General features: G+C 49.2%; 1 protein-coding gene across 1 annotated transcript in view; it reads right to left on the bottom strand.

Moving 5' to 3' along the window:
- The window catches only part of ANKRD17 (ankyrin repeat domain 17), an 80,683-nt gene that overhangs the window by 19,315 nt on the left and 34,643 nt on the right, over positions 1–26,725 (bottom strand). Inside the window, exons 2-18 of the mRNA XM_054392208.1 lie at positions 21,571–21,724; positions 20,877–21,033; positions 19,336–19,483; positions 18,257–18,404; positions 16,783–17,016; positions 15,397–15,491; positions 13,502–13,739; positions 12,500–12,691; positions 11,964–12,073; positions 10,852–10,939; positions 10,250–10,377; positions 9,665–9,808; positions 9,024–9,126; positions 6,639–7,388; positions 1,367–1,515; positions 687–798; positions 410–555 (exon numbers count right to left, since the gene is read on the bottom strand). Coding sequence (XP_054248183.1) covers positions 410–555; positions 687–798; positions 1,367–1,515; positions 6,639–7,388; positions 9,024–9,126; positions 9,665–9,808; positions 10,250–10,377; positions 10,852–10,939; positions 11,964–12,073; positions 12,500–12,691; positions 13,502–13,739; positions 15,397–15,491; positions 16,783–17,016; positions 18,257–18,404; positions 19,336–19,483; positions 20,877–21,033; positions 21,571–21,724 — 3,096 coding nt within the window. The remainder of the gene's footprint in view (positions 1–409; positions 556–686; positions 799–1,366; positions 1,516–6,638; positions 7,389–9,023; positions 9,127–9,664; positions 9,809–10,249; positions 10,378–10,851; positions 10,940–11,963; positions 12,074–12,499; positions 12,692–13,501; positions 13,740–15,396; positions 15,492–16,782; positions 17,017–18,256; positions 18,405–19,335; positions 19,484–20,876; positions 21,034–21,570; positions 21,725–26,725) is intronic.

Genomic DNA, 26,725 nt, shown 5'->3' with positions numbered 1-26,725 from the left:
TGGGGTCAGCTGCAGTTCTCTGATATCCTGTGGCCCATCAGAAAACCCTCCTGGCTCACTCAGGGAGCTGACTCATGTCCAAGTCCAGCTTCTCACCAAGACCCCTCAGCATAACTACATCTAATTATGCTGACAAAGGCCCCATAATAAGCCACTCATGATTACAGTCACGAGGTCATCTGCACAGCTCTGGTCCAGCTTATATCACCAGAAAAAGGGATTTTTGTGAGAGATGCTGCAATATGTGACTTAAGAGGGAGTGAAGCTCTTGGCAGCCTGTCTCAACCAGCCCATCTCTGAAGTCACTGTGACTGATCTGGAAGATGGCTTTGGCCTCCTGACACAAGATGTCATTTACACACAAGATGTTATTTACACACTACTTCTGAAGACTGAAGTTTTACTTCACCTCTTGCCTCCCTCCTGAACAAGCCAGAGACAAGGGAGTGTCCTTAGTTCTCTCTGACTGGGCTTCAATATCAGCTCCATTATCCAGCAGGATCTCCACCACTCCCACGTGGCCGGCTGTGGCAGCCAAGATCAGCGGAGTGAAGCCTGCAAGGAGAGAGGAGATCTGCAGAGTCCACAGCCACAGCAGGCAAACCACCAGCACAGCCCTACAGAGCCTGTGCTGCTGTGCATGTCTTCAGTGGGACACACTGGAGGGGCTGTGCTCCCACACATACCTTTCTTGTCTCTGTGCTCAATGTTGGCTCCTCTCTCTAGCAGGGTCTGCACCAGCTCTTCATGGCCACCAGCACAAGCAAGAGTCAAAGCTGTGTCATGGTTGCTTTCAGTCTGAAAGAAAGAGACATCACACACAAGGTAAACATCTCCCTTTTCCAGTACTCCTCTGTTGTACTGCAGATTAGCCTAGGTACAACTGGTCATAGATTCATACAATGGGTTGGGTAGGAAGGGACCTTCAAGATCATCCAGTCCCAACTCCCTGTCATGGGCAGGGACACCTCCCACCAGCCCAGCTTGCTCAAGGACTCATCCAAGCTGCCCTTGAACACCTCCAGGGAAGGGGCAGCCACAGCCTCCCTGGGCAACCTGTTCCAGTGTCTCCCCACCCTCACTATCAAAAATGTCTTCCTAATCTCCAGTCTCCAACTGCCCTCCTCAAACTTCAACCTATTGTCCCTCATCCTGTCACTACAAACCCTTGTAAGAAGACCCTTCAAGACCTTCTCTTGTTCAGAGAAAGCACTGAGGAAAGTGGGTTGCACCTCTCTGGGGAGCTGTGTCCAGGCTTTCTAAAAGCCCCCCCCACACACTATCTCACAGCAGAGCTGTTTGTGCCTGCTGAACTATTCAGGGTGCAGACGCAAAGCAGGCTGAGGGCTGAGTGCTGCCAGCTTACCTGGGCATCGATATCTATAGCAGGGTACATTGGGAGCATGGCTGAAGGAGAAATGATGGGACTCGGAGTTGGCGTCTGAGGTTGGGAGACAGAGGTTGCAATGCTGTGGGTAGGAGTGTTTGACATTGCAGATGCTCTTCCACTCACTGCTGTTGGACAGAAGAACCACACTTAGTAAAAGAACAGCACCAGGCTTCACAAGCTGAAGGCGACAGCAAATGGACAGTGGGACACAAGTCCCACCCACAGACAGCGCTCCCCCGAAGCTTTGTTTGCCACAAATACAAGTTTTCCACACCATTTAACCCAACCTTTGAAACCTTTTCACTCTGAATTTATCAACTATGAACAAGGTGAACTACATCAGATGAAGGAAAAAGGTGAAGTGAAACGTTGGCAGGTTTGCTAGGAGCCCACCACAACAAAACCATCACCGATGTGTATCTCTTGTAAGCCAAAGGTCTTTGGCTACGCAGGAGCCATTATTTGGCCCAGGAGTTCCATACCTTCTGCAGAACAAATCCAATCAATGGGATCTAAGCAATTAGTCTTCAAACACTTTAAAGATTCTCAGATAAATCAATCTCTGCCCAACCTTCACTCTCCACTCCCTTGCCCCCCATTGAGGTAACAACAAAGCAACAGTGTCAGGATGCTCACACGATTGAAACCAGAGAAGTGAAAGCCTCTTAACAGTCATTTTGCAGACACTTTGGTCAAGGTTGTTAGGATAAGCAAAAGGAAATGTCATTTTACAGCTGCTGACAGTATATTGACATTGCACAAAAAGCCCCCACTGCCCCTGAGATTTGTTCCATACAATGGTGGAAAGCACAGAGCCAACTGCAATCTGAAACAGCCTTCAGGGGGAAAAGCTTTGCAGGGAAGCTACCCTAAAAGAGCTCCAAGTTTTGCTCTCTGCCTTTTTCCCCCAGGGTGTTGTCAGGTGTGCTGAGCAGAGGAGACAGCACTGCACAGCTTCTGTCACCTTCAGCTGCACACTGAGAAATGCAGCTCCCACCAACTGTCACATTACCAGAGTCACCTCAGGAAACATCAATACAATGCCCTTTCAGCCCACCCCTTCACCCCAAGTTCTCAAGCCCTGCTCATTTTCCAAGCAGGTTTAGTAACCAGCCACGTCCCTAACTGCCAGCTACTGACAACCAGCTCCTAGATTTCATTGGAAGTGTTCAGTTCTTCAACAGATGCCACAAGGACTGTACTCCAACAGGCCAATTGGTGAACTCCTCTGCAAGGCAGATTTTTTTTTTTTTTTGACCCATCACCAATTCAATTTCTGGACTTTCTATACCAAATCCCAGCAAAAGCAGCTGAGAAATATCACTGAGAAAAAAAAAAAAAAAAAAAAGAATCCCTAACTTAGTCCATGAAAAGTAAGATTAACTTGATATTTAAATCAAGATATAAAGTGCCTTGATCTTTATGTATCTGCTGAGACAAATCACACTGGGTATGGATTTACAGAAACACAGAGAAACTAAGCCAAAATGTGCTCCACAAGGTCCAAAATTGGCCTGAAGTAGTTCTGTGCAGAGTAGAGCTAAGCAAAGCTCAGCAAGCAGTACAGCATCTCATTTAAACTTGTCTCATTCCTCATCCTGCCTGTAAATTAGAGAGAGAACCCCAAATACAGAAGGAGAAGTTCCCAGTTCCAGCTTCTGCTGCTCTCTTGAATGGTCCAAACACCTCACTTTGAACATCTGCTGTATCTTACCTTCTGGCTGTAAGGTCAAGCAGGAAGTTAAAGCAGCACAAAGCAGGACTGGAACATAAAGGCTCCAGATTCTCACATCTAGCGCAGTAGAACCCAGTCAAGCTGGTAGAATGGACTGGAAGCTAACTGGCTGTGTAACTCTCAGGATACAAAACATGAGCAAAGAATCCACACATGGACAAAGTTAACCCAGCTGCAGTAGTTTCAAGCAGTTGCTGTAACCCCAAGATGGGGGCTGAGGAGCATCTACCATGTCACAGGAGGCACTACTGCAGCTCCCAATCAATGACAATCGAAGTGATCAGGGAGGTCTGCATACAGGTCAAGGCTGTTTTTCATACCAGTGGTGTTACAGGGAGGAAACCAAAGCAAAGCAACCCCCCAAGAGCTGTGTTTGAAAGCCACCACCCCTCTTTCCCCCAGGCAGAGAACCTTTCTTGCATGACCCAGAGCTCAGAGTTTGGCAGCCTGCTAGCAGAGGAGGTGCATGCTGACTTGCAGTCCCCATCTCAAAAGCATTTCAAGTGTGCTTCAGCAGTAATGCACTACCAGATCTCGTTCCTGGCCCTGCAGCACACTTCCCTGAGCCATTCTGATGGGCTCTGACCTGGCTGGCTGGATCTCACCATCACCTGTGCAGAGCTCAGCTCTGCCATCAGCATGCCAAGGGCAATGAATGGAATCTTCAGCATCCAAACAGAGCTATGGAATGGTTTTGATAGGCCGAAAGGTTCCCTCAGCAGTGAGAAGAGGAACCAAGCAGCTTGAGTGTCCAATCTAGTAGAGGTGTCCCCTCTACTCTAATGGACCATGGGCAAACTTGATTCTCAGTCTGTACTTCAGCATGAAAAGATCATTACTGTCCTGCCTGGGGTAACAAAGCCTGCAGAGCTCCTTCCCTAGTGGGCTATTTTAGTATACCCATGCCTTGCTACAGGACCAGCTACCAGGCTCCAGCACATCCCAAATTAAGGCCAAGCTTCTCTCTCACCCCCAGCACTACCTGACCAGTCAGGCTTTTACATTTCTTTGGGTATTAGACAGCCAGGTTTGTACTGACTGACAGCAGCTTAGCTGCTCTTAGCATTGATTTCTTTCTGGACATCTCAGCTTAATAACACACCATGCTGCCAGCTGCTGCCTTCTCCCCCATGCCCAACAGCCTCACCACCCAGTGCAGCACTTGGCTTACAAAAGCAGCCCCAGCACCCAGGGGAAAAAGCAAAGAGCCAAGCTGACAAATTCCAAACCTTCAAACCAACACAAGCTACCTAACACTTGAGCCAAGAGGCTTTGCTTCTCCTCACTGATCCATCTACATGCTCTGAATCCAAAGGTGTGTCTGGAAAAAGGGATCTGGCATGGCTCAAAGCTTGCTGCTTCCCTGCATACCTTTGTAATTGCACTGGGTGCAAGGTGTTACAGAAACTAAGCACTTCTACAATCCCATTGCACTGCCACAATCCCCTTTCATCTTCATGGTGACCACCCAGTGCTGCCTGCTTGTGGGCACAGCATGCTCTGAGGCATTCATCCCTTATCTCCTGCAGCTGTACCAGGGAACCGTTTTCCCTTACTCTGCAAGCAGCCAACAGGAAGGACTGAAAAAACACCCCCAAATGTCACCAGAAGTATCTTGGATATTTTTTTCCACCTTGCTCCAAGCAAATCCATCAGGCTTTTTTCCACAGCAGTTTCTTCTCCTCTGCCCCAATCTCTCTGTGGTATCTGAAGTGACTCAAAGCCACACACACAGGCTCCAGACCAACACAGCACACTCCAGATGCACAACATGCCTTGGGTGCCAAGAGCCAGAGCTATGCTCTGAAGCTGAACACAAACACACAGCCTTGCTTCTAGGTGCTACCAGCTCCATGGATGAAGCTTGGCACCCCACCACACCTGGAGGTGGGATGATTCTAGTCTGAAAGGCCACAGGCCCAGGCCCACACAACCCCATCTGCCTGGCATGCTTCAGCCTTCCAAACCTGAAACTTCATCAGCTTAACCAAGAGCACCTCAGCCAGGTTTGGAATGACATGAGCTTTTTTAACACCATGTCCTACCAGTTAATCTGTGCCCAGCTGAGTGTTCAGGAGTCTTTCAGCAACTGCTTCACTGTGGAAAGGGGATTAAGTGCCAGTGAAGCAGGTGTGAAGGGAAGAAGCACTAACAACTCCACAACTCACACTGCCTGCAGTACTAAAATTCAGAGATTCATGGAATGCATTCTGTTGGAAGGGATCTTCAAGCTCAGTCAGCTCCAGCCCCCTGCCATGGGCAGGGACACCTCCCACCAGCCCAGGCTGCTCAAGGTCTCATCCAAGCTGGCCTTGAACTCCTCCAGGGGGGGACATCCACAACCTCCCTGGGCAATCTGTTCCAGCATCTCCCCACCCTCACTTTCAAGAAATTCTTCCCTGTCTCCAGTCTCAACTTGCCCTCCTCAAGCTTCAGTCCATTGCTCCTTGTCCTATCACTCCAAGCCCTTGTCCAAGTCCCTCCCCAGCTTTCTTGTAGGCCCCCCCCTTCAGCTACATTCAGGAAGCCTCCAGGCTCATTCCTTAATTTCACTCCTTAAGGCCTTAAAGCACTGGGTGAAGAATTCTCCAAAGCAACTAAGAAGAATTTGGTAAAGCTAAATTTGGGGCTCACTGGCAGACATTTAAAAAAGTCATTGGATTCTTATTTTTCTTGCCCCAAACAGAAGTAAAAACTCCAGTTAGAGACTGGACAGATTTAGACTCAGCTTGACAGGGTACTAGTCCAGCTCATTTCAGCTCTGTGACCTAGTAAGGTTGGACCAGATCATCCTTAGGGAGCCTTCAACCTGGCATTCTGTGCTTCCAGTAAGTAGACTATTCAAGGCCTGCTGGTTCAGAAGACAAGCTTAAAGTTTCCTTACTCATGACAGGCTTGATGTGGTGTTAGAGCTACTCAAAGCCTATTCCAAGCACTCCAAGACAGCTCTCAGCTGGTCCCAAGCACTAACCAGCACGATTCAGATCACAGAGTGGTTTTGGCTGGAAATGACCTACCAGCTCATCAGGTCCAACCATTCACTAACTCAACCGAGGCTGGTGCTAAACCCTCAGCAGCACATCTCTGCCTCTCTGAAACACCTCCAGGGATGAGGAATCCACCACCTCCACGGTGAGCCCACTCCAGTGTTTGAGAACCCTTTGAGTGAAGAATTTGCTTCTAAGGCCCAGCCTAAGATGTTGATCCTGAGCTACAAAGAGGCACCGTCAGTCCTAGCAGATCCCCCCCAGGCCATGAAGGAGTTAGCAATGCCACTTCTGCCATACCAACCTGACCAATGGGCACCAATTAGCTCAACAAAAGGCAAGGCAGCCCTGCAAATCGAGGAGAAGTTATAAGCTCTGCTTTGTGCGCTGCTCCAGGCAGGGAGCAGGAGGCTGCTGGGCACTTGGCTGTAAGCTGGCAGGATACACAAACACACAGACACAGAAGTGGACATCCCCTCGACTGGGCAAGCAAATATTATACCTGCTCATAGCAATGTAAACCCACCTGCCATGATGTCATCCAGCGTGTCATTGAGCGTCTGAGCAGGGCTGGCTACCATTAACCCTTGCTGTGTTTCTGTCAGTATTCCTTGCCCCAGCCCTGCTAGTTGTGCTTGGCCCAGCACTGGCTGTCCAACTATTACACCTTGCAGGTCTGTAAGATTTGCGATGGACCCTGCAGGTAAGGAACCCGCTGCCAGAGGCAGAGCTTGTGGCATGGCCAGAGGCTGCATTGGTGCAAAACCCGTCTGTGCAGCAGCTTGCTGGGGGTCATCTTTAAGCAAGATGGGGTCCACTTGCTGCAATCGTGCATAGTCTCCCTCTGAGAGTTGTTCTCCTACCCCAACAGGAGTCAGTAGTCCCAGGTGCTGGCAAGACTGCTGCTGCTGCTGGAGCTGAATCCTTTGCGCCTTTACCTCTAGATATTGCTTTTTCAGCTGCTGCTGAGTTTTCAGCTGTAACTCTCGCTCCACTTTCTGCAGTTCCTCCAAAATCTTTTGTTTCTTCTGGATTTGTTCCTCTCTGGTTTTGTTCAGCTCCTCAATCTTCTCTTTGGTGAGCTGGTCAGCGTGTGCCAATTCCAGGGACTGCAGCTGAGCGTTCTTCTCTATGGCTTCTTTTATCCTCTGCTCCAGCTCTGTCAACTTGCCCTGAGCCTCTTCTACAATGCTCTCTGGAGACTGATTGGTGATGTAACCCTGTACATCCTGGTTGTTTGCTGGCAAATGACTGCTGGACTTTTGTTTAGAAGCAGCTGTGTGAAAAAGAAACCCCCTCAGAACCAATGGAAGTGCATATGAATGGCATCCTCATTATAGAGCTACTGTTGGGATGCTAAATGGCCGCTTATGCACCAAGACACAGCACCCCCAGAAGGTCAGCGTGTACTTCAAGGCCCTCCAAGAAAACCCTCTCCTCTTGCTAGCAATTTTAACCCAGCAGTCAAGATTGCAATTTAACAGTGCAGCTCCCTGCCCAGCCAATCCAGAGGGCCCTGCCCTACGGTGACATTTTTAACTCCGACAATCGCTACGCCTGTGCCAAATGAAGCCATTGTCTCCAGAGCCGCCGCTACCGGATAAATGGGAACACAAAAAGCAAGGATCTCTGCTGCCTCTGCGCTTGATGGTTTGTGTCTGGTATGGTGTTAAGGCAAAGGTGTGGTTACAGCCCTGAAAGCACAGCAAAGGTGATGCAAAAACACCCGGAGGGACAGGCGGCTCGCTCTAGGCCACCGCTCTGGCGAGTGCCTCGGCGCCTTCTGGACTCGCTAGGACTACTGAATCCTTTCACTACAGGCATCCAGCTTTGCTCAGTTGACAAACAGCTCTAGAACCCAGGCTAGGCATTTATACCTTTAAGGTGATCTAACAGGGTATGTTTAGCCACTACATTTTTATCCATAGCAGACAGGATTTGGGTTTTTATGGTTTTGGTTTGGGTTTTGTTTTTTTTTTCGCCTGTGTCAACACTCAGCTCTCTGCCCAGGCAAGGCAAGTATTTCAGCCTTCCTGCAAGAATGAGCGATGGGACTCATCCAAATTCAGCTTTTTTAATGAAGAAGTCCACAGTAACACAGCTGACAGGGTCTGCCATACCAGGTGGAGAAAGAACAATCAGTTAATTTTGAAGGGCGAAAGGCAAATCAAAACTCAGGCTCTGAGGCAGTGGAGGTGCCCAGTTTCTTCCAGTCCTCCTCCTCGCTGGGTATTTCCAGAACAATACAAGTGTACACACAGGGTTAATTTTTATGACATGCACTACTGCTGATCCTTGACACCACCTCCCTCCCCTCACCTCCAAATAAAAAAAGGAAAAAAAAAAGAAAAGAAAAATTGGTTTTGGAAGAGAATTCTTAATAGTACAGAAAGCGTTAAAAGTGTTAAAAATGGCGAGAGCAAAATAAGATGCAAAATTTAGTCCTTGGGAGGACCTGAGCCACACCAGGCTTCAAGAAATTCCGCCTTCAATCCAATTAAGTCCAACCCGCTCCTAAGGAAAACGCCAGTTAGCAAACCAACTACCAAGCCTTGGGTTTAACAGCTTCCAGGATCAAATTTCTAGAGGCTTCTGTGTGAGATTTTTTTTTGTTTGGTTTTTTTTTTTTTTTTTTGCATTAGTCCAGACTAATCTCTACTTTAGCATCCTCACTTAGGCAGATTTCTTGACGCTTTATGGTTACAGGATGAACTGACACTTCGTGTCTGGTGGATAAGCAAATCCTTCAAAAACCAAGAAAAAAAGGAATAATAAAAAAAATAAAATTGCAGGTTTCCTCGACTGAATCCATAAACACTCTTCATAGGAGCTACTCTGCTACAAGTGCAAACCCTCTAATCTTCTGCCTAGGAAGGATAGTGAGAAAAGAAGCTGCAGAGCTAAGACTGACCTTTATTTCTGATGGGAAGGGTTGTGGCGACATTAGCAGGGGGTTTGTCAGGCTCCTGGGGTGGGACGACCATGGGCAGCGCCTGCACTGGTACACGAGGAGCCTAAAACGTTGGATACTAACAGATTACTTTTCTCATATACTCTGATCTAGTGATAATTCAATAGAAGGTAAACAAAACCTGTTAGAAAAGCAGACTTTCATGGTGACTCATGACATTTATTACATTTTTTTTTCAGATGCTGAGGTCGGTAATTTACAGCTGACCTCTAGAGACTCTCCAATTTTCAACCTCAGCATGGTACAGAGCTATGCTACAGCAAAGCAAATACAAGCCACAAAGGGCTAACAAATGCAGCTCTGAAGAGCCTGGTGAAAGCAGAGCTGCTCACTTGCTGGGGTTTCCCCCCCCATCATTTTTTCTAACTATTTTATAGAGCAGCAAGAACAACAGTGAAAGCACCACGGTGATGCTGAGAGCCTTCACCATTCTCACAACAGCTCACAGTCATTTTAAGTGTGTTCACCTACAGCTCATGAAATGACAGGACTGACTTTCCTCTCATCTCTTAAAACCCTTAAGTAAGCTGCTAAGAAGCAATGCACAAAAGCCCCACAAAGATCCAGCACTTCAATCTTACCCTATTTAAATCATGGGATGGTGGGGTCAGCTGAGTAGCATCAGGTGGAGGAGCAGAAAGCAAGTTGTTTGGGTAATCTAGGAGGTAACAAACCACGCTGGTGTGACCACCTTTTGCTGCCTCTATTAACATCGTTGAGCCATCCTAAAGAGGGAAAGATCTCAGTGTAAGAGAAGAGCATCCTCAAAACAGGACAATATTGAGGCATTTTGGGAGATATGGGCACGGTGTCTCCAAAATTGCTTTCAACAAATATTCTCTCATCTGCACCAAGTCCACATCTCAACTTAAAAATATCCCCACTAGTACTTCTAAAATGTTTTCTTCTTCCACAGTTATCATTAGAGCACAACCTTTAGATCCCTGGTCATTAACAGCCCTGCAGTTCTCCTACCTCCACCTCCCAGAATCATGCTGCTGAGCATGTCTGCTTGTGGAAACAGCAGCTCTTCCATCTTACTTCTATTTAGATCATGACTCCTGGGTCAGTTGAAGAGAGCACCAAGGAACCAGTTCCCTTGGGTACTGTTAGTTCTAAGAGGAACAAAAGACCTCAGAGGAAACCAAGGTAGGTGAGTGACCAACCTTCAGTCTGTGTGTGGGATCAGCACCATGAGCTAGCAGTAACTCCACAACTGCCAGGTGACCTCCAGCACAGGCCAGTGACAATACTGTGTGATCGTTGTTAGCTGTGGTCCTATTCACATTTGCTCCTTCAAAAAACAGGACAAAGATTACTTCAGGCACAAACCCCCAACAGTTCTCTACCAAAAGCAGCAAGAAGTGAGCATTTGCCTTAAATATCAAAACCTAACTTTCCGTGGCTGGAGAAATTCAACCAGTCAATTCCCATCTAATGTGTCACAAAGTGAGAGGCAGCACCACCTGAAACACTGAAAGGAGAATGCTCAAAGCTGCTGCTCCAGAGCATGGAGACTCCCAGTGCCCACTGCTGCTCTCACCAGGAACTAGAGGCTGCAACACAACCAGTTTGAGAAGCAGCTGCAGATCCTACTGAGCTCACCAGAAACCAGAGGTGACCGTTCCAGGCCTGGTCTGAGAATCAATAATCTAACTGAGTTTTTAAAGTACTGGAAATAAAGCCAAGGAAGCCACACTGGTACTGACATTCCTCAACTCTGAGTACTCCTAGCAGCAGGAAACCCAAAGCCTTTTCCCACTCTTACCTTTGCTGATCAAGAACTGCACAGTGCAAACGTGACCTGCCCTCGCAGCCTTCATCAGAGGAGTTCTTCCACCTTCTGATTCATGCTCCTGGAGCAGATGGAGAGTGGGTTACAATTCAGAATTCCAGAGCAGCACATGACAGGATGCAATTCAGCCTTTAGTGGGTTTGAAGGGAAAGACACCAGAGATGGAAGATCTCTTTTTGGTGTTCCACAAGCTACAGCCATAAAAGTTGCCGTGACATTTGAACGGAGTTTACGGTGCAGACAGATGAAACTCTGCCTTTGGACTGGGCTGAGACTCCTGGGCAAGAAGCAATCAAGCACATGGTGGGGATTTTAATTAAACCAATTCTGTTCTGTCATAGAAACACAGAATTGTTTGGGTTGGAAAAGACCTCTAAGATCACTGAGTCCAACCATCAACCCAACAGCACCATGTCCTGAAGAGCCAAGGTTCTTGAGCACCTCCAGGGATGGGGACTGCACCACCTCCCTGGGAAGCTTGTTCCAATCCTTGATCACTCTTGCAGTGAAAGAATTTTTTCTAATCTCCAACTTAACCTTCCCCTGGCACCATTTCAGGCTTAATGTCACTTTTGGATACCACACTGGTGTACAAGCCCACTAAAACTAAAAATCAATCTATCTCCATCATCTGAATTCCATTCTGGCACACCAAAGATATGACAGCAGAGCACAGCTATACATTGTCTGCTCCATAAGGAATAGGACAACTCTACAGGTTCTAACCCATAAGCAGCTCAACACCCCAAAGCCGAGTGGTGCTCAGGACTGCACATGACAGGAACAAAATCCTCCAGTTTTATTTACAAGCAACCTCAAATGGCTTGGAAAGGCTTCAGACATCAATCACCAGAGCACTGCAACCAACCTAAGCACTTCCAGGTAATTAAACAGCCCAAAATCCGTTAGAAAAGCATCTCCAATCCTCACTCAGCTAAAAGCAAAAAGACTAAAAGACAACCTGAGTATAACTCTAACAGTTAACAGCAAACTCATTCAGTTTTCAGCAACGAGCATGGGACCAAAAATCAGATATTAATCATTTCATCTGCTAATGAAATGGTTTTGGAGAGGTGGGGACTTACCAGATCTGCCCCTGCCTGCAGCAGGACATCTGCCACATCAGTGTGACCATTCTCACAGGCATAGGTCAGTGCTGTGTCCCCTGTAGCTGTTGTTGCATGCACGTTGGCCCCTGTGGAGCAGTAAGGAGCACCTAAGCTTAGTGAAGGTCCTTACAGAAACCATCCAAGTCTCCTCAGAATCTTTACAAATCAGGCAGCAAATTTTTCACCTTCCCCCTTCCAACCCAGTATCCATGAACTTTGCAACTTAACCCCACTTAAAGAAACTGGAAGTTCAGTCTCAAGCAAGTTTACATCAACTTTGCCCTCAAAAGCTAAATTAATCATAGAATGGTTCAGGCTGGAAGGGACCTTAGATTTCATCTACTCCAACCTCTCTGCCATAAGGAGGTCCAAGTAGTAGTACTTAAGGTTCCACAAACCTTTGCAGTCAGCTTCAAGCTGCTGCTAATGAAAATGTTGTGAAATAGGGGGAGGGGGAAGGAAAGACACAAAGTCTTTACAAGTAAACTCTGAACAAAAATATCACTCCATACCTGCAGCTAATAAATATTTAACCAGCTCCAAGTGACCCTCTTGAGCAGCTTCCATCAAGGGTGTGGAACAGCCAAGCTCTATGTCAGCTCCTGCTTTAATCAGGAAATCAGCCACCTCCAAGAAGCCTCCGCAGCATGCCAGCGTCAGCGCCGTTTCCTGCGTCTCCTCTGTCTGAGCGTTGATGTTGGCTCCTTCAAACAAAGCACCAAACCCACACCCATCAGACAAGCAGCCCCAGCAGATCTCCTGATGCACAAGGCAGCTGGCTTCTTCCCCATCTCATTTCTAGAAGCTGCAGGGATTTTTCTTCCAAACCTGGAAGTGTATCAAACTAGGAGATTTTGACTTAAGTGCTTTGAAACCCCCTCTGAGGGACACAAAGTGCTTCTCAACAGCTTTTCAGCAGTAGCACCACCTCAGGAGAGTCAACAGTGAACATGTGGCTAACTTACACCCTGCACGATGGTGGAACCCACATGCTCACTACTCAGTGCCTGACTGGAAGGTGCTAATCTGTTCTGGAGAGCCATTCAGCACAATCACTTACAAAGTAGGATCATAAAATGTTTTGGATTGGAAGGGACCTTCAAAGTTCATCCAGTCCCAACAGCCCTGCAACCAGCAGGGACATCCTCAACTAGAGCAGGTTGCTGAAAGCCCCAAACAACCTGACCTGGAATGGTCCCAGGGATGGAACATTTCCCACAACTCTGGGCAGTGTCTGCCATCCTTTAGTTTCAAGCCCTCACCCCTTGTCCTGTCACAGCAGGCCCTGCTAAAATGTCCATCCCCACCTTTCCCATAGGCTTGCTGCAGGTTGCAGTAAGGTCTCCAGTAGAGCAAAGGAGATTTTGCTAACAAACCAACCCTGCTGCTCGAAAAGATCAGAAGATGAAGAAGGAAACTTTTTGTTTCCTTTTTGTTACAGTAACCCAGACTTTGCCCTCACACAGGCAGCTGCCTACTGGATTACAGCCCAAGGAACACAGTGCAACAGTTACCTTGACCAAGTAGCAGTGCCACCATCTCTTCATGACCTTCTCTAGCTGCTTCCATCAGTGGTGTGTAGCCTTCATCATTCACCTCTTCCAAGTTGGCTCCCCGCTCAATGAGCAAAGCTGCCAGTTCCACATGCCCACCACAGGCTGCCAGAGTCAGCGGAGACTCAAAAGAGTCAGCAGGCATGTTCACCTGAGCTCCACTGTCAAGAAGCAACCTTGCCACCTCCACATGGCCATCCTAAGAGTTAAAAAACCACAAGATCAGAAGGTCATCCAAGCAGAAGAACTGCTGCTGTTCTCCAAAGCTGTCACTCTAGAGCTTACTTTCTCCCACCAAAGGAAAAGCCAAACCCAGACCATTTGCCAGGGGTTCCTCCTACATCACCAGAGGCACCTGAGCTAGAGCCAGGATCCTGGCAGGATCTTCCAGACACCAGAACCATGTAGTCAAACTGGTTTTAGCTCCCAAGTTTGCTTTCTTCCTTCAGAAACCGTCTGAGCATCTGCTCTTGGTCATGCTTTCAGTATGCCACCACTTCAGGAGCTATTTGAAGTGGCCTGCCAGCTCTGTGTTTACACTGGCAGCCTGACAGTGGCATAGCACAACTTCTCCAAGCTCATTTTCTCCATCAGGATGTTGCCACCATTCAAATCCTGGAGTAACCACAATGGGGAAAGGGCTGACACGCAAAATACAGGAGGAGTACACAGAGAAACCAGCAGCTTCCCAGGAACAGGAGGCTGTCCTCCCAAAGCTGTCACTGAAGGACCCAAGTACACATTGAGCTCAGGTGAGCCAGCAAGAGGCAGCAAATCAGAGCTGCTGCCATCCTCCCCAAGCTGGAAACCACAACCCCAAAAAGCTCTTTTCCAGACTAGAAGATGAGACTGTGGTTGACATTTTCATGCTTCGTTTTCTGAAGTGTTTTATACCTCCTTCTGATATCCAGGGAGCAAAACATTATTTCCTCTCAGAAAAATATCTAGGACATTAACTAGGACATATTCACCTTTTACATGAAGTGATGAGACTATTTTAGGGCAAAACTCCAAGGCTCCATAAAGAATCTTTCCTCAGGGAGACGCAGAGATGGTGCCTCAGCCATCAGGCTCTGGCAAGAGAGCTCACTCCTCATCCCTGCTTCCCAACCAGGGTGGCAAGCAGCAGGGCAAAGGGATGCTTCAGAATTACTGATGTGAGCCAAGCAGCCCTGAGATCTGCTGGTAACAGCAGGAGATGTGATCTGTGCTCTGACAGATGTCTGGGGTGCTGCTGCAGAGCTCCTCTACAGCAGCTGGGAAAAGCCTCAGCACTGCCATTAGATCACAGAAGGTTGTCTGGCAACCTGCAGAAGCACACCAAGTGTGTTTTAAAGACCAACCAGTGTGGGCAAGCAGTCCTCAGCCCTCACAGTGGCACAGCAGGTGCTCAGGAAGGGGAAGCACAAACCAGACAAACCTGCTTCCTGCTGCCAGGAGGGGAGCTGCATTGCCCAACAACTCGTTGGCATTAAACCTGGGTTAGTTAGCTGCTGCCTGCAAAAAAACCTCAGAGGCAGAAGACCCTTGTAGGACAAGGTTTCAAGTGCCCCACTCCTGTGCCACATACACAAACAGGTCTGCACAGCTACTCCTGTTCAGTGCTGCCCTAGAGAAGGCAGCTGGCTCTGCAGAGATTCATAGAATCCTAAAAGGGGTTGGGTTGGAAGGGACCTTCAAGATCATCCAGTTCCAATCCCCTGCCATAGGCAGGGACACCTCCCACCAGCCCAGCTTGCTCAGGGGCTCATCCAACCTAACCTTGAACACCTCCAGGGAGGGGGTACCCACAACCTCCCTGGGCAACCTGTTCCACTGTCTCCCCAGCCTCACTGCTGAAGCCTTCCATCTCTCACCATGCAAGCCTCCATCAGAGCAGTGTGCATCTCATCTGTCTTGTGTTCCTGGTCTGCACCAGCTTCCAGCAGGAATCTCACCATTTCTAGATGGCCTGGATGGAGAAGATATTTGAGAGATAAACACCACCTTGCAAAGGGCATCTCCCAAGTCACAGATAGAGTCTGGTGCACATAATGAAGGCAAGAGAAAAAACAACCACCACGAAACCCTGTGAAAAGTTGTGCTCATGACTACACATGCAATGCACACAGACTGCTAACAGTGTAGTTACTACAGGTACAATCCAAACCACTTGGTGCCTGCAGGACCTGTTCCTTCAGGTGCCTTCAAAGTCCAACAGTACACACTGCAGGAGCCTCACCCAGGTGATTTATTCTGTGCAAGGACACCAGATGTTTTCCATCAACAGAATGCTGGGGGTTGTGTTGGTTTCCCCTTCAACTCGCTTGGTTTTGAGGATTTAGAGCTCCTGGGTTTCTAAGCAGTGCCTGAGCTCAGTGACTCTCAGACCACCATATGAAGCAGAGAGACCATCACACTCCTGAGCATGCCTGTAGGAACTGAGCCATCCACAGGAATCCTCCCAAGAGAAGGCCATCCAACAGCTCTTGGAGAGAACTGACACCTAAAAGGCAAGACCTTAGATCCTGCATATTTTCCAAGTCTAACTCCTTTAAATATGAGTAATTTCATAGAACCATGGAACTGTTGAGGTTGGAAGAGACCTCTGAAATCATCAAACCCAACCATTCACCCAGAGCTCACAGTCCCAGTAACTGCTGCTGAGCCACTGCCACTGAACCACATCCCTCAGCACCACATCCACACCTCTGAAATCCCTCCAGGGATGGGGACTCCACCACCTCCCTGGGCAGCCTCTTCCAGAGCCTGACAATTCTTGCTGGGAAGAAATTGTTTCTCACATCCATCCTGAACCTTATCCTGGCACAACCTGAGGCTGTTTCCTCTTGTCCTGTCACTTGCTGCACATAAGAAAAGACCAACTCCCTCCTGGCTCCAACCTTCTAAACCTAAGCAGATGCATCTTGTAAAATCCAGTTGCACTACAGGAAGCTTCCCACACTCACTCCATGCTGAAGGATGCTATTTCCTCAAAACTCATTGAGCAGAGCACAGAAAAACCTTCAGAAGCATCATAAAGGCCTGGCTAGAAGTCTGTTATGCTGCCATTTGCTGTCCCCACACTCTGCAGCCTCTCACACTTGGTGCATACGTGCTGTGTGCTATCCCAACCAGGACAGAAGCAGCAGAAATGCCTCTGTTTCTAGCTTTTCAGTTCCTTCTGTGCTGGAGAGCAAAGCAGGACAGCTCCCTGTCTGAAAGCCTTGTCCCAGAGGTGTGAGCAGCCCGTGCAGCTGTACCTTTGTAGCAGGCCAGCGTCAGGGCACTCTCCTTGAACTCGTTGGAATGGGTGTTGATGCCTGCTCCGTTCTCCAGCAGCACTCTGGCCACCTCCACGTGCCCAGCACTTCCTGCCTCCATCAGAGGAGTGTGACCATTCTCATTGTGGTCCTCAATGCTAGCACCTGACTCCAGCAGGACCTTCACAACATCCACGTAGCCTCCAGCACAGGCATAGGTCAGGGCTGTGTTGCCTAAAGGCAGAAGAGAAGAAGGGGTGAGAAGAGTATTTGGTGAGCATTCCTGCACTGGGTGCTTCAGCTCCTGCACTACCCCATTGAATGGGGGGGGGGGGGTTGGAAGGGACCTCTGGAGAGAGAGTCCAAGTCTTCTGTCAAAGCAGGGTCACCTAGGGCAGGCCACACAGGGACACATCCAGATGGGGCTTGAATGTCTCCAGAGAAGGAGACTCCACAACCTCTCTGTGCAGCCTGCTCCAGGCCTCCAGCACCTTCACACTGAAGAAGTTTCTCCTCATGTTGAGGTGGAACTTCCTGGGTTCCAGTTTGTGTCCATTGCCCCCTGTCCTATCACAGGACACCACCAAAAAGAGCCTGGCCCCTTCAGCCACCCCTCAGGTACTTATAGAAGTTGGTAAGATTCCCTTTCAGCCTCCTCTTCTCCAGTCTAAGCAGCCCCAGGTGTCTCAGCCTCTCCTCATCTCATCCCTTTTACCTGGCTACCTCATGAACAGGCTTGTTTCAGGCTACAGACCAAGAACTGCAGGGAGAGGGGAGGAACCAGAGAGCTATGCACCAAGTAGCTCAGTGCTAAGAGACACAAGAGCTCCATGTGCCTGGTGACTGCATTGCTGCACTTCTGTTCCCGTTTCCACCCCAGCTAATCCCAGCTTCCATCCCCAAACCCATCCTTTTTCCTGTTTAGCAGCAGGGCTGTGCTGTAAGGCTGAAAGCAAGGAGCAGAATGAGCTGCTGAAGCAGGCCCTGAACACCCAAAAAGGGTTAGATCCAAAATGCCTCCAGTCTTTACAAGGAGAGGAAAACAACCTCCATGGCAACACCACAGAAACATGGATCTGAGCAGAACAAAGAAGCTGCCTTCATGAAAGACACCTCCAGAGAAGTTCAAGGGCAAAGCAGAACTGCTCAGAACAAGAATAAAAATAAAGGGACTCCTGGCATCCCAACTTCCCTCATCACTCAGGGGCAGCACTCCACCAGTCAGGGACTGCTGACTACAGACAATTTCTCCACTTCAAGGCCACGCAAAGGAAAACAATGTCCCAATTTGGTCACATCAACACAAGTACCCACCCAGCTGCCACAGCTAAGAGGGGAGAAAAACAAAAGGAGGGAGACACCACAGAATGCCTCAGGTTGGAAGCTTTCAGTAGTGCTTGCAGAGCCCTTCTTCCCAAATTCCCAGCTGGTTTCCTGCACACTAAGTCCCAGCAGCTGCCCCACGCTGGCTTACCTGTGGATGACTGTGCATTGACATCAGCACCATGAGCTAGCAGCAGCTTGACAATTTTGACATGTCCCCCATTAGCAGCAGCCATTAAAGGTGTGATGTCTCCTTTAATGCCACGGTCCTCCACATTAGCATGCATTGCCAGCAGAACCTGCCAACAGAAGGGTGAGCAACAGTGCTGACAAGTGACAAACCAGCCTGTGCAGAGATGGTTGGAATGCCACACAGAGCCCCCACCTTCCCCCACACACAGGTCTGTGGCAGAAACACTTGGAGATGGGAAGCACAAAGACTCAGTTAACTGCCACGTTCTGTTACCTCCCAGGTGAGCAAGCCTGGGACACATCAGCTCAACACTGATTTTTTCATAGAATCCCAGAGTGCCAGGTTGGAAGGGATCCCAAGGACCATCTGGTCAAACCTTTCTAGGTTAAGTTACAGTATCACAGAATTAAGCAGTTTGGAAAAGACCTCAGAGATCACCAAGTCCAACCAATCACCCAGCATCATCTGATCAACTAAACCATGGCACCAAGTTCCTCATCCAGTCTTATTTTAAACACTTCCAGGGATGGTGACTCCACCACCTCCTTGGGCAGCCCATCCCAGTGGCCAATCTCTCTTTCTGTGAAGAATTTCTTCCTAACATCCAGCCTAAACCTGCCCTGGCACAGCTTGAGACTGTGTCCTCTCCTTCTGTCACTGGTTGCCTGGGAGAAGAGACCAACCCCCACCTGGCTACAACCTCCCTTCAGGTAGTTGTAGACAGCAATGAGGTCTCCCCTGAGCATCCTCCTCTCCAGGCTAAACACCCCCAGCTCCCTCAGCCTCTCCTCATAGGGTTGTGCTCCAGACTCCTCACCAGCCTTGCTGCCCTTCTTTGGACACGTTCAAGCAACTCAACATCTTTCTGAAACTGAGAGGCCCTGAACTGGACACAGTCAAAGTGTGCTGGGCCAATGCAGGGGACCCCACTGCTTCCCCTGGGAGACGATTCCAACGTCTGACTGTGCTCACGGGGACCAATGTTCTTCTGGAGTCCCATTTTTGTACAATACACACAGACAGAGAAGGAAACCAACCTGTGCAAGCTCATAATACCCTGCTGAGCAGGCCAAGCAAAGGAGGCTCTCCCCCTCCTCTGTGTGCTCGTTGACGCTCCGTCCTTCGATCAGCAGCTTGCGCACAGCGTTCACATCTCCTTCCGAGCAGGCCTCTGCCAAGCTGCGGCTGGAGGGACAGAGAGAGTGTCACAGGTGACAAATGCAGCATGCTTGGGAGGCTGCTCCTACACCCAGAGTGGAAACCTAACGTGCTGCGAGGATGCAGGCAGCCAGAAGGGAAACAGAAGCTGGAGAAGTGCTAATTGAAGAGGTGCCATTGTCACACGAGGATTTCCACCTAACTCATCCCCAAACTGGGCCCTGTGTGTGCTCAGTCCCTGCTGGAGCTTGGCTCTGACACAAGTTCACAACACCTCCAGGATGACCATTTAGGTTACCACAGTCTACATCATCATAGAGTCAGAGAATGCTTTGGGTTGGAAGGGACCTTAGAGATCATCTACTCCATGGGCAAGGGGCACTTTCCACTAGCCCAGGTTGCTCAAGGCCTCATCCAGCCTGGCCTTGAACACCTCCAGGGAGGGGGCATCCACAGCCTCCCTGGGCAACCTGGTCCAGTGTCTCCCCTGTTCTAAGGCCCACAGCATTTGAGAGCTCAGACACTGCCTCTATAGTTGGCCAAGTGGAAATCCTTGGGAGCATGGTTTCTGAACTCTGAGCAGCATTAACTGCTTCATAGGATCATAGGAAGTTAGAGGTTGGAAGGGACCTCAAAGGACCATCAAGTCCAACCCCCCTACCAGAGCAGGACAATAGAATCTAGCACAGGTCACACAGGAATGTATCCAGATGGGTCTGGAAAGTCTCCAGAGAAGGAGACTCCACAACCTCTCTGGGCAGCCTGCTCCAGTGCTCTGTGAGCCTTCCAGTGAAGAAGTTCCTCCTCATGTTGAGGTGGAACCTCCTGTGCTGGAGTTTCTACCCATTGCCCCTTGTCCTGTCACAAGGTGCAAGTGAGCAGAGCCCCAGCCCTGAGATATTGATAAACATTTATTAAATCTCCTCTCAGACTTCTTTTCTCCAGACTAACCACCCCCAGGCCTTCTCAGCCTCTCCTCATGGGGCAGTGCTCCAGTCCCTTCAGCATCCTGGTAGCTGTCCTTTGGACTATCTCCAGCAGATCCCTCTCCCTCTTGACCTGGGGAGCCCAGAACTGGATGCAAGATTCCAGGTGAGGTCTCAGCAGGGCAGAGTAGAGGGGGAGGAGAACCTCCCTGGATCTGCTGGCCACACTCCTCTGAATGCAGCCCAGGATCCCATTGGCCTCCTTGGCCACAATGGCACATTGCTGTCCCATGCAGAACTTGTCCACCACTATACACTCCCCACTGCAACACCTGACAGCCCAGGAACACCGAGCAGGAGAATCACAGGCAACAACCTGGCACTGATTCCACTTGAGCAAGACTTTCTGCATGCTGTAAGCAGAAGGGAAACCAGAAGAACTGCTCCTAGAATCAGCAGAGGAGTGGGAGAGGCTGGGCAGAGAAGCTGCTTACTTGTCCGTCTGCCCCGCGCTGGCCGTGCTCTCCGCTCTCATCCGGGTCAGCGCCGCAGCAGCTTCATCCAACGCGCAGCTGACCGACGACGTCAGCCTGCGGAGCACCTCGGGGTCTGCAAAGGCTTTACCATCAGCTGTGGACAGCTTGCCTATTCCTTTTGGTCCAGGGGTGTGCCAGAGGAGAGAAGAGAAGTTGGAAGTGAGCCTCTGAGATCTGCTGGCACAAAGGCGGCAAACACAGTGCAGCGCAGCTCCCCTAGAAAGGATTAGGTGTTGACAGCGCCCCTGGCAAAGCAGCACTCAGATGGGCTGGGCATGAATGAAAGCCACCAGTTTCCGATGACAGCTACTGAATCTCAGCAACTGGTAAAGTTTTTCATGCAAGTAACTGCTACAGAACACAGCCTAAACAAATTTGGGGGCTGCTGTAAGGCTGCAAGCTGTGGTCGGGGGTCAGTCTGTAGTCAGGCTGTTAGAAATGCAGCACTGGAAGCATGGCCTTCACTGGAGCTCTGACCTTCCTAGCTCTGGAGTGCTTTAACAAACCTCTTCCTCCTCCCTGCCTCACACAGCCCTGCCAAGCTCACACTGCCTCACGTTCTGTGTCTGTACCATGCTGGCATGGATTAGACTTACGCAAGCAGGTCCCGCACGGGCGCTGGGGTTAAACCCTACGGGACACAGGTACTTACCTGCAGCTTCAAGCAAAGCTTCTAATCTTGCCTGGGTTTCTGGATCCACTGTTCTCAGGTCAGCACCATCGGCAGTACTTGACAGCAGCAGTTTAGAAGCAGTTTCCAACATGGGGTTTTCGAGATCATCCTGATCCAAGATGAAGGATTCCACCTGAAACACAACAGAGCTGGTTCCAGAACCACGTCCCTGACTGAAGCAGAGTGAAACACCAGAAGCAGTGGCAGTTAGCACTCCAGTATTTGCCTTGCCAGTGCTTTGTTAGCCAAAGTACCTTCCATTGGCTCAGCAGGGCAATGCTGCAGGAGGTGTTCCAAAGCCCCAGCCCACCTCACCCACCTGCTCTGTGACCATAGCCACGAACCAGACTAGGAAAGGTTCCAGGCTGACTTCACACCTCCACACTGCACTCTGCAAGTTTCAAGTCCAGCTTAACACAGAGGGGGCAAGCTGGAAACACAGACATCACTCCTTCAGGCCTATAGGTAGCAGCCGCCATGAGTTTCTCTGCAGGGGTGTTGGGTTGGCTTTTTCCTCCCCCAAGTAAGAAAGATACACTAAACAAAGACAGAATTATTCTGTTGCACACAACCAGTCACCTGCCCTCCAGTGGCATTAAGCTCTGCTAGTACACAAACCAGAAAACCTAAGCATCACTGTTCAGTGTCAGCTGCTTGCTTCTGGCTTGCAGAAAAGAATCTCTCCTCTATCTCACTTCTTTCAAGTCTGGTGTTTCCCAGCCCAACATTAAATAAAACCCAACACAAAGCCCAGCAGCATGTTCCAGACCTAGTCACCCCAACTGCAAAGCACAAGGGGTTCACAGAACTTTTCTCAAGGAAACACTTCCCCCAGAATATGCAACCCAACAGGTGCTGAGTGCTCCAACTTCTCCAGATGCTACTTTGCTGCCCTCTCCATTTGTTCTGCCTGTGAAGCATTCAGAACTTAAAGCAGAGATCAGAGAGGAAATCCCCCAGCATCCAGCTGTGTTTTACTGCCTGATAAAAGGGGACTGAGCCAAGTGGTTTAGAGAGGCCACTCCTCTGAGAGCTCCATGAACACATCCCTAAGGCTAGGAAGCAGCCACCAAGCCATTTCCTAGACTATAAAGACCAAGCTTAAAATGAAAAATTCAACACCCTCAAAAATCCACACCTTCAAAACACAAAGAAACAAAAACCACCAACCCCAATCCAAAATCAGAATGCATCTAAACCAAATTCTGCTAGAGAAGCAAACCAGACATGCCAGCCACCCCTAGGAGATGATCAGAACCTTCACTCAGCTCTGGATAAAAGCAGCTGCCGACTGTGGGACAGCAGCCATCCACTTGCAGATGGAAGCCAGCTCAGCCAAACACAATGCATGGGATTCTGCAGAGTCATCTGGGGCTCCAAACTTTAAAGCAGTCTCATGCGCATCACAAGTTCAGATTCCTGCAGATAAATGCCCCAAGAGTCTAAGTGGGCAGTCAGACCACAAGAGCAAGGACTCTCAGGACTCCTGAAAGGTCTCCCTCCATCCTCTGGTCACAAGTGAAGAGCTCACACAACTGCTCCTTCTCTCAGAGCTTACTAGGAGCTGGTGCTAGCACCCAGCTTGAATCCAGGCACTGTGTGTGAGGAGGTGGGCTGAGAACTACCAAAATGATTGCAATTCAGCATTCCAACCACAGCACTGAGAAGCAGCCCCTGCCAGAGAACTTTTGGCAATGCTCAAGCATACATGTCAAGGGCAGTGTTGAAGCCTCCTTCCACTCCTTGGAGGTCTCTTCTTCCTCCTTCAGTCCTGGGAACACAGCAGGCTGAAGAGGTGACAGAAGTGGCTCTGATGTTCTAAGTGCCAAGAAGGGGCCAGCTCTGCAGCAAGCATGCTGCTCCTCAGCTCTGCATTTACCAACTGATACTCACAGAGGCTGCAGCTTTCCAGTTTGGCAGACTGGTGAAGGCAACTCCCAGCTTCCTCCCCAGTCCTGAGGAGCAGCTCACTGCTGCCTCACCAGAGTCCTTCACCAGTCACTGTCAGCACTGCATCCTCAGTTTTGGTTCATCTGAGGACTTGCCATTTGTCTCCTTCTGCAGCAAGAGACAGGAACTCCTCTGCTGCTCAGGAGCCAAGCGACAGATTTCACCACTGGAGAGGCAAACCACTGAGCAGTTGGAAGGGTTCTTGGCTCACCCAGCTCAAGCAAAAATCTCTGCTACTGAGACTGACTGAAAAAATCTGCTCCGAGTGAAATATTTAACAGCTGGTCGCAGCTCTTCCCAACACTAGGAAATATTTACTAAGAAAAAAGGCAAAATAGGAAAATGCCTCTCCCTACTCACATCCTCTCCCCTCAAATTAGGTCTTTTATTCAGTTCAAGTTCCAAATGGAAAATTCTTCCCATTTTCCTCCCAGCATACGAGCAGGATATGATTAGAGAATCCCAGACCAGAACACCTGGAGAACGAGGAGAAAAAGGAACCCACCTCCAAACAGCACAGCACCAAGACAAGCCAGGCCAGCAGGAGGAAGCTTCTCTTGCAATGAAGTTTAGAAGACAGGATCACAGCATGGTTTGGGTTGGAAAAGCCCTCTGAGATCATCCAGTCCAACCATCAACCCAACACCACCATGGCCATCAATCCATGGCCATTTCTTGAACACCTCCAGGGATGGGGACTCCACCACCTCCCTGGGCAGCCTCTTCCAATCCCTGACCACACTTGCACGAAGAATTTTTTTCTCATCTCCAACCTAATCCTCCCCTGGCACAATTTCAGGCCATTGCCTCTCCTTCTATCACCTGAGACTAGGGAGAAGAGACCAACCCCCTCCTCACTGCAACCTTTCAGGGAGCTGTAGAGAGCAATGAGGTCTCTCTCCCCTCATGTAATGAAAACAATTGATTTCTGCTTATTAGTATTTATTAGTCACCTCAGATTGTCTGCTGTCATTTAAACCATATCAGAGCAGTCTCTTAAGAACTTCACTTACTGAAGAAGCCATTCTGACTACTTGCTGACATCAAACACAGCTGGTCTTCAGTTTCAGAGATAGAATGTTCCACCTGTGGCCTGCAGAACCTTCCAGCTAGCCTCCGCTTACACTCTGGGGTCTCCCCAACTGCCTTTTAGCTTCAGCTTTCCAGCCTTGGCTTTTCAGCCAGTTCAACACATCTGACACTGGTGAGGATAGGCCTAACAGAGGTGACCCAAACTGCACCTTGGGAGAAGTGTAGCTGCTATGATCCTCTCCCAGCAAACACTGCCCACTCCACAGAAGCTCCAGCCCACAGACACAGCATTCCCAGGAGCAGCCCAAGTATATAGACTTTTCCTTTAATGGCCCTCAGAGGTATTTTCTTTCCCTTAACTAAAGAAACTTTAGAGAACAGTGCCCAGATACCCCACCTCACATATCAGAGCATTTCATCTGCCTTCCCACTCAGCATTTCTCCCCTCAAACAATACTCTGACATAATCCAATTGTTGAGACAGTCCCCAGCAGAAGGCCTTTTACAAGACTTCTCCTCCTCTCTCATCCTGCAGTAAAAACCTCTTGTTCTGCACTTGCCCAAGTTTACTTTGCCCATGATCACTGCTGCTGTTATTTGATGCATCCAAAAGATGCTGGAACAGAACAGCCACGTTCTGACTGCTCCCAAGTACAACAGCCTACTTTTGGTGCCCTGAATTTAGACTTGATTGAGACTGGAGATTAGGAAGAAATTCTTGACAGTGAGGGTGGAGAGACACTGGAACAGGTTGCCCAGGGAGGTTGTGGATGCCCCTTCCCTGGAGGTGTTCCAGATCAGGTTGAATGAGGCCTTGAGCAACCTGTGCTGGTGGGAGGTGTCCCTGCCCATGGCAGGGGGTTGGAACTGGATGAGCTTTAAGGTGCCTGCCAACCCAAACCATTCTATGAACAGAGCTGAGATGAGAAATTCCAAATGGCTTAGAGAAGGGTGGTGTTACCAGGTACACAGATCCAAACCTCAAGGACATCTCATGCTACAAGGACCTCAGCACATGTTCCCAGTCCTGATTTTTCTGAGCAAAAGTGTCATTGTAATTTCCCAAGACTGCCATCCAGCAGGACTCATGTCTTTACAGCCTGAAGATTCATAGATTCACAGAATGGTTTGGGCTGGAAGGGCTGCTTCAGCCCTCTGATCATTGTTGTGGCCTTCCCTGGACCCACTCTAACAGTTCCATGTCCTTCTTGTATTGTGGGCCCCAGAGCTGGACACAGGACTCCAGCTGGGGCCTCACCAGGTTAAGAGTGGTGGAACCACCTCTCTCCCATCTGCTGGCCACGCTGGCTTTTGATGCAGCCTGGACAGCACCAAACACCCAGCAAGATCCTCCTGCAAGCACTGCGAGGCCCTGGCTGCACCTGAGCCATGGATGATGAGGAGAAGAGAACCATCCCATTGTCTAGCTTGAATCCCTACATGAAGACATGCTACACAAATAAATAAATAAATAGTAGTAAACGTTTCTTGGAAAAGCATCAAGCAAACAGTGAAATCCAGTGTTGGTGTCTAGCAGTTGGGTGGCAAACAACAGCTCTGGAAGGCTGTGAAGTAGCAAGAGTTGCTCATTAACATAGCAGGATGGAGCCTTTATTTTTTTTTAAGCTCCATAAACAGCATCTTAAAGCAGACTTGGGATGAACCACATCAGCTCAGCCCAATGCTTTTACAAGTCCCCAAACCACCTTTCATAATAAAATGCTTTCTATGCAGGAGCCTATTTTCAGCTTCTGTCAGGTGCCTCCCATGCCTTGGGCCTCTTCTTAGGCACTGATTACAAGTGCCCCCCTAAATTTAGAGTTTGGTGTTTGATACCCAGAGGGTGCCAAGTGGATCCTAGGAGAACCAGGACTGAGTACAAAGCCCTTCTGAAGGACCTGAAGCACATGGAACAGTGGCTGCTGCCACAGAGCCAATTTCACCTCAACAGCCCTCAACTGCCAGTTCTCTTGGATCATTTCTCAGGAGCTGCAGAAGGACTCCAGGGTGATCCTGTTCTGGCAGGGGGGTTGCACTAGATGATCTCTGGAGGACCCTTCCAACCCCTAACATTTTGTGATTCTGTGACTCAGTGCCAATTTGCAAGCACTCTGACAACCAATTTTCCTGAGCTCCATCATTTCTGGAGAGC

The sequence above is a fragment of the Indicator indicator genome, chromosome 25, assembly GCF_027791375.1.
Source record: "Indicator indicator isolate 239-I01 chromosome 25, UM_Iind_1.1, whole genome shotgun sequence".
Taxonomy (NCBI): domain Eukaryota; kingdom Metazoa; phylum Chordata; class Aves; order Piciformes; family Indicatoridae; genus Indicator; species Indicator indicator.
Note: the sequence above shows the minus strand (reverse complement) of the source record. Positions and strands in the feature narration are given on the sequence as shown.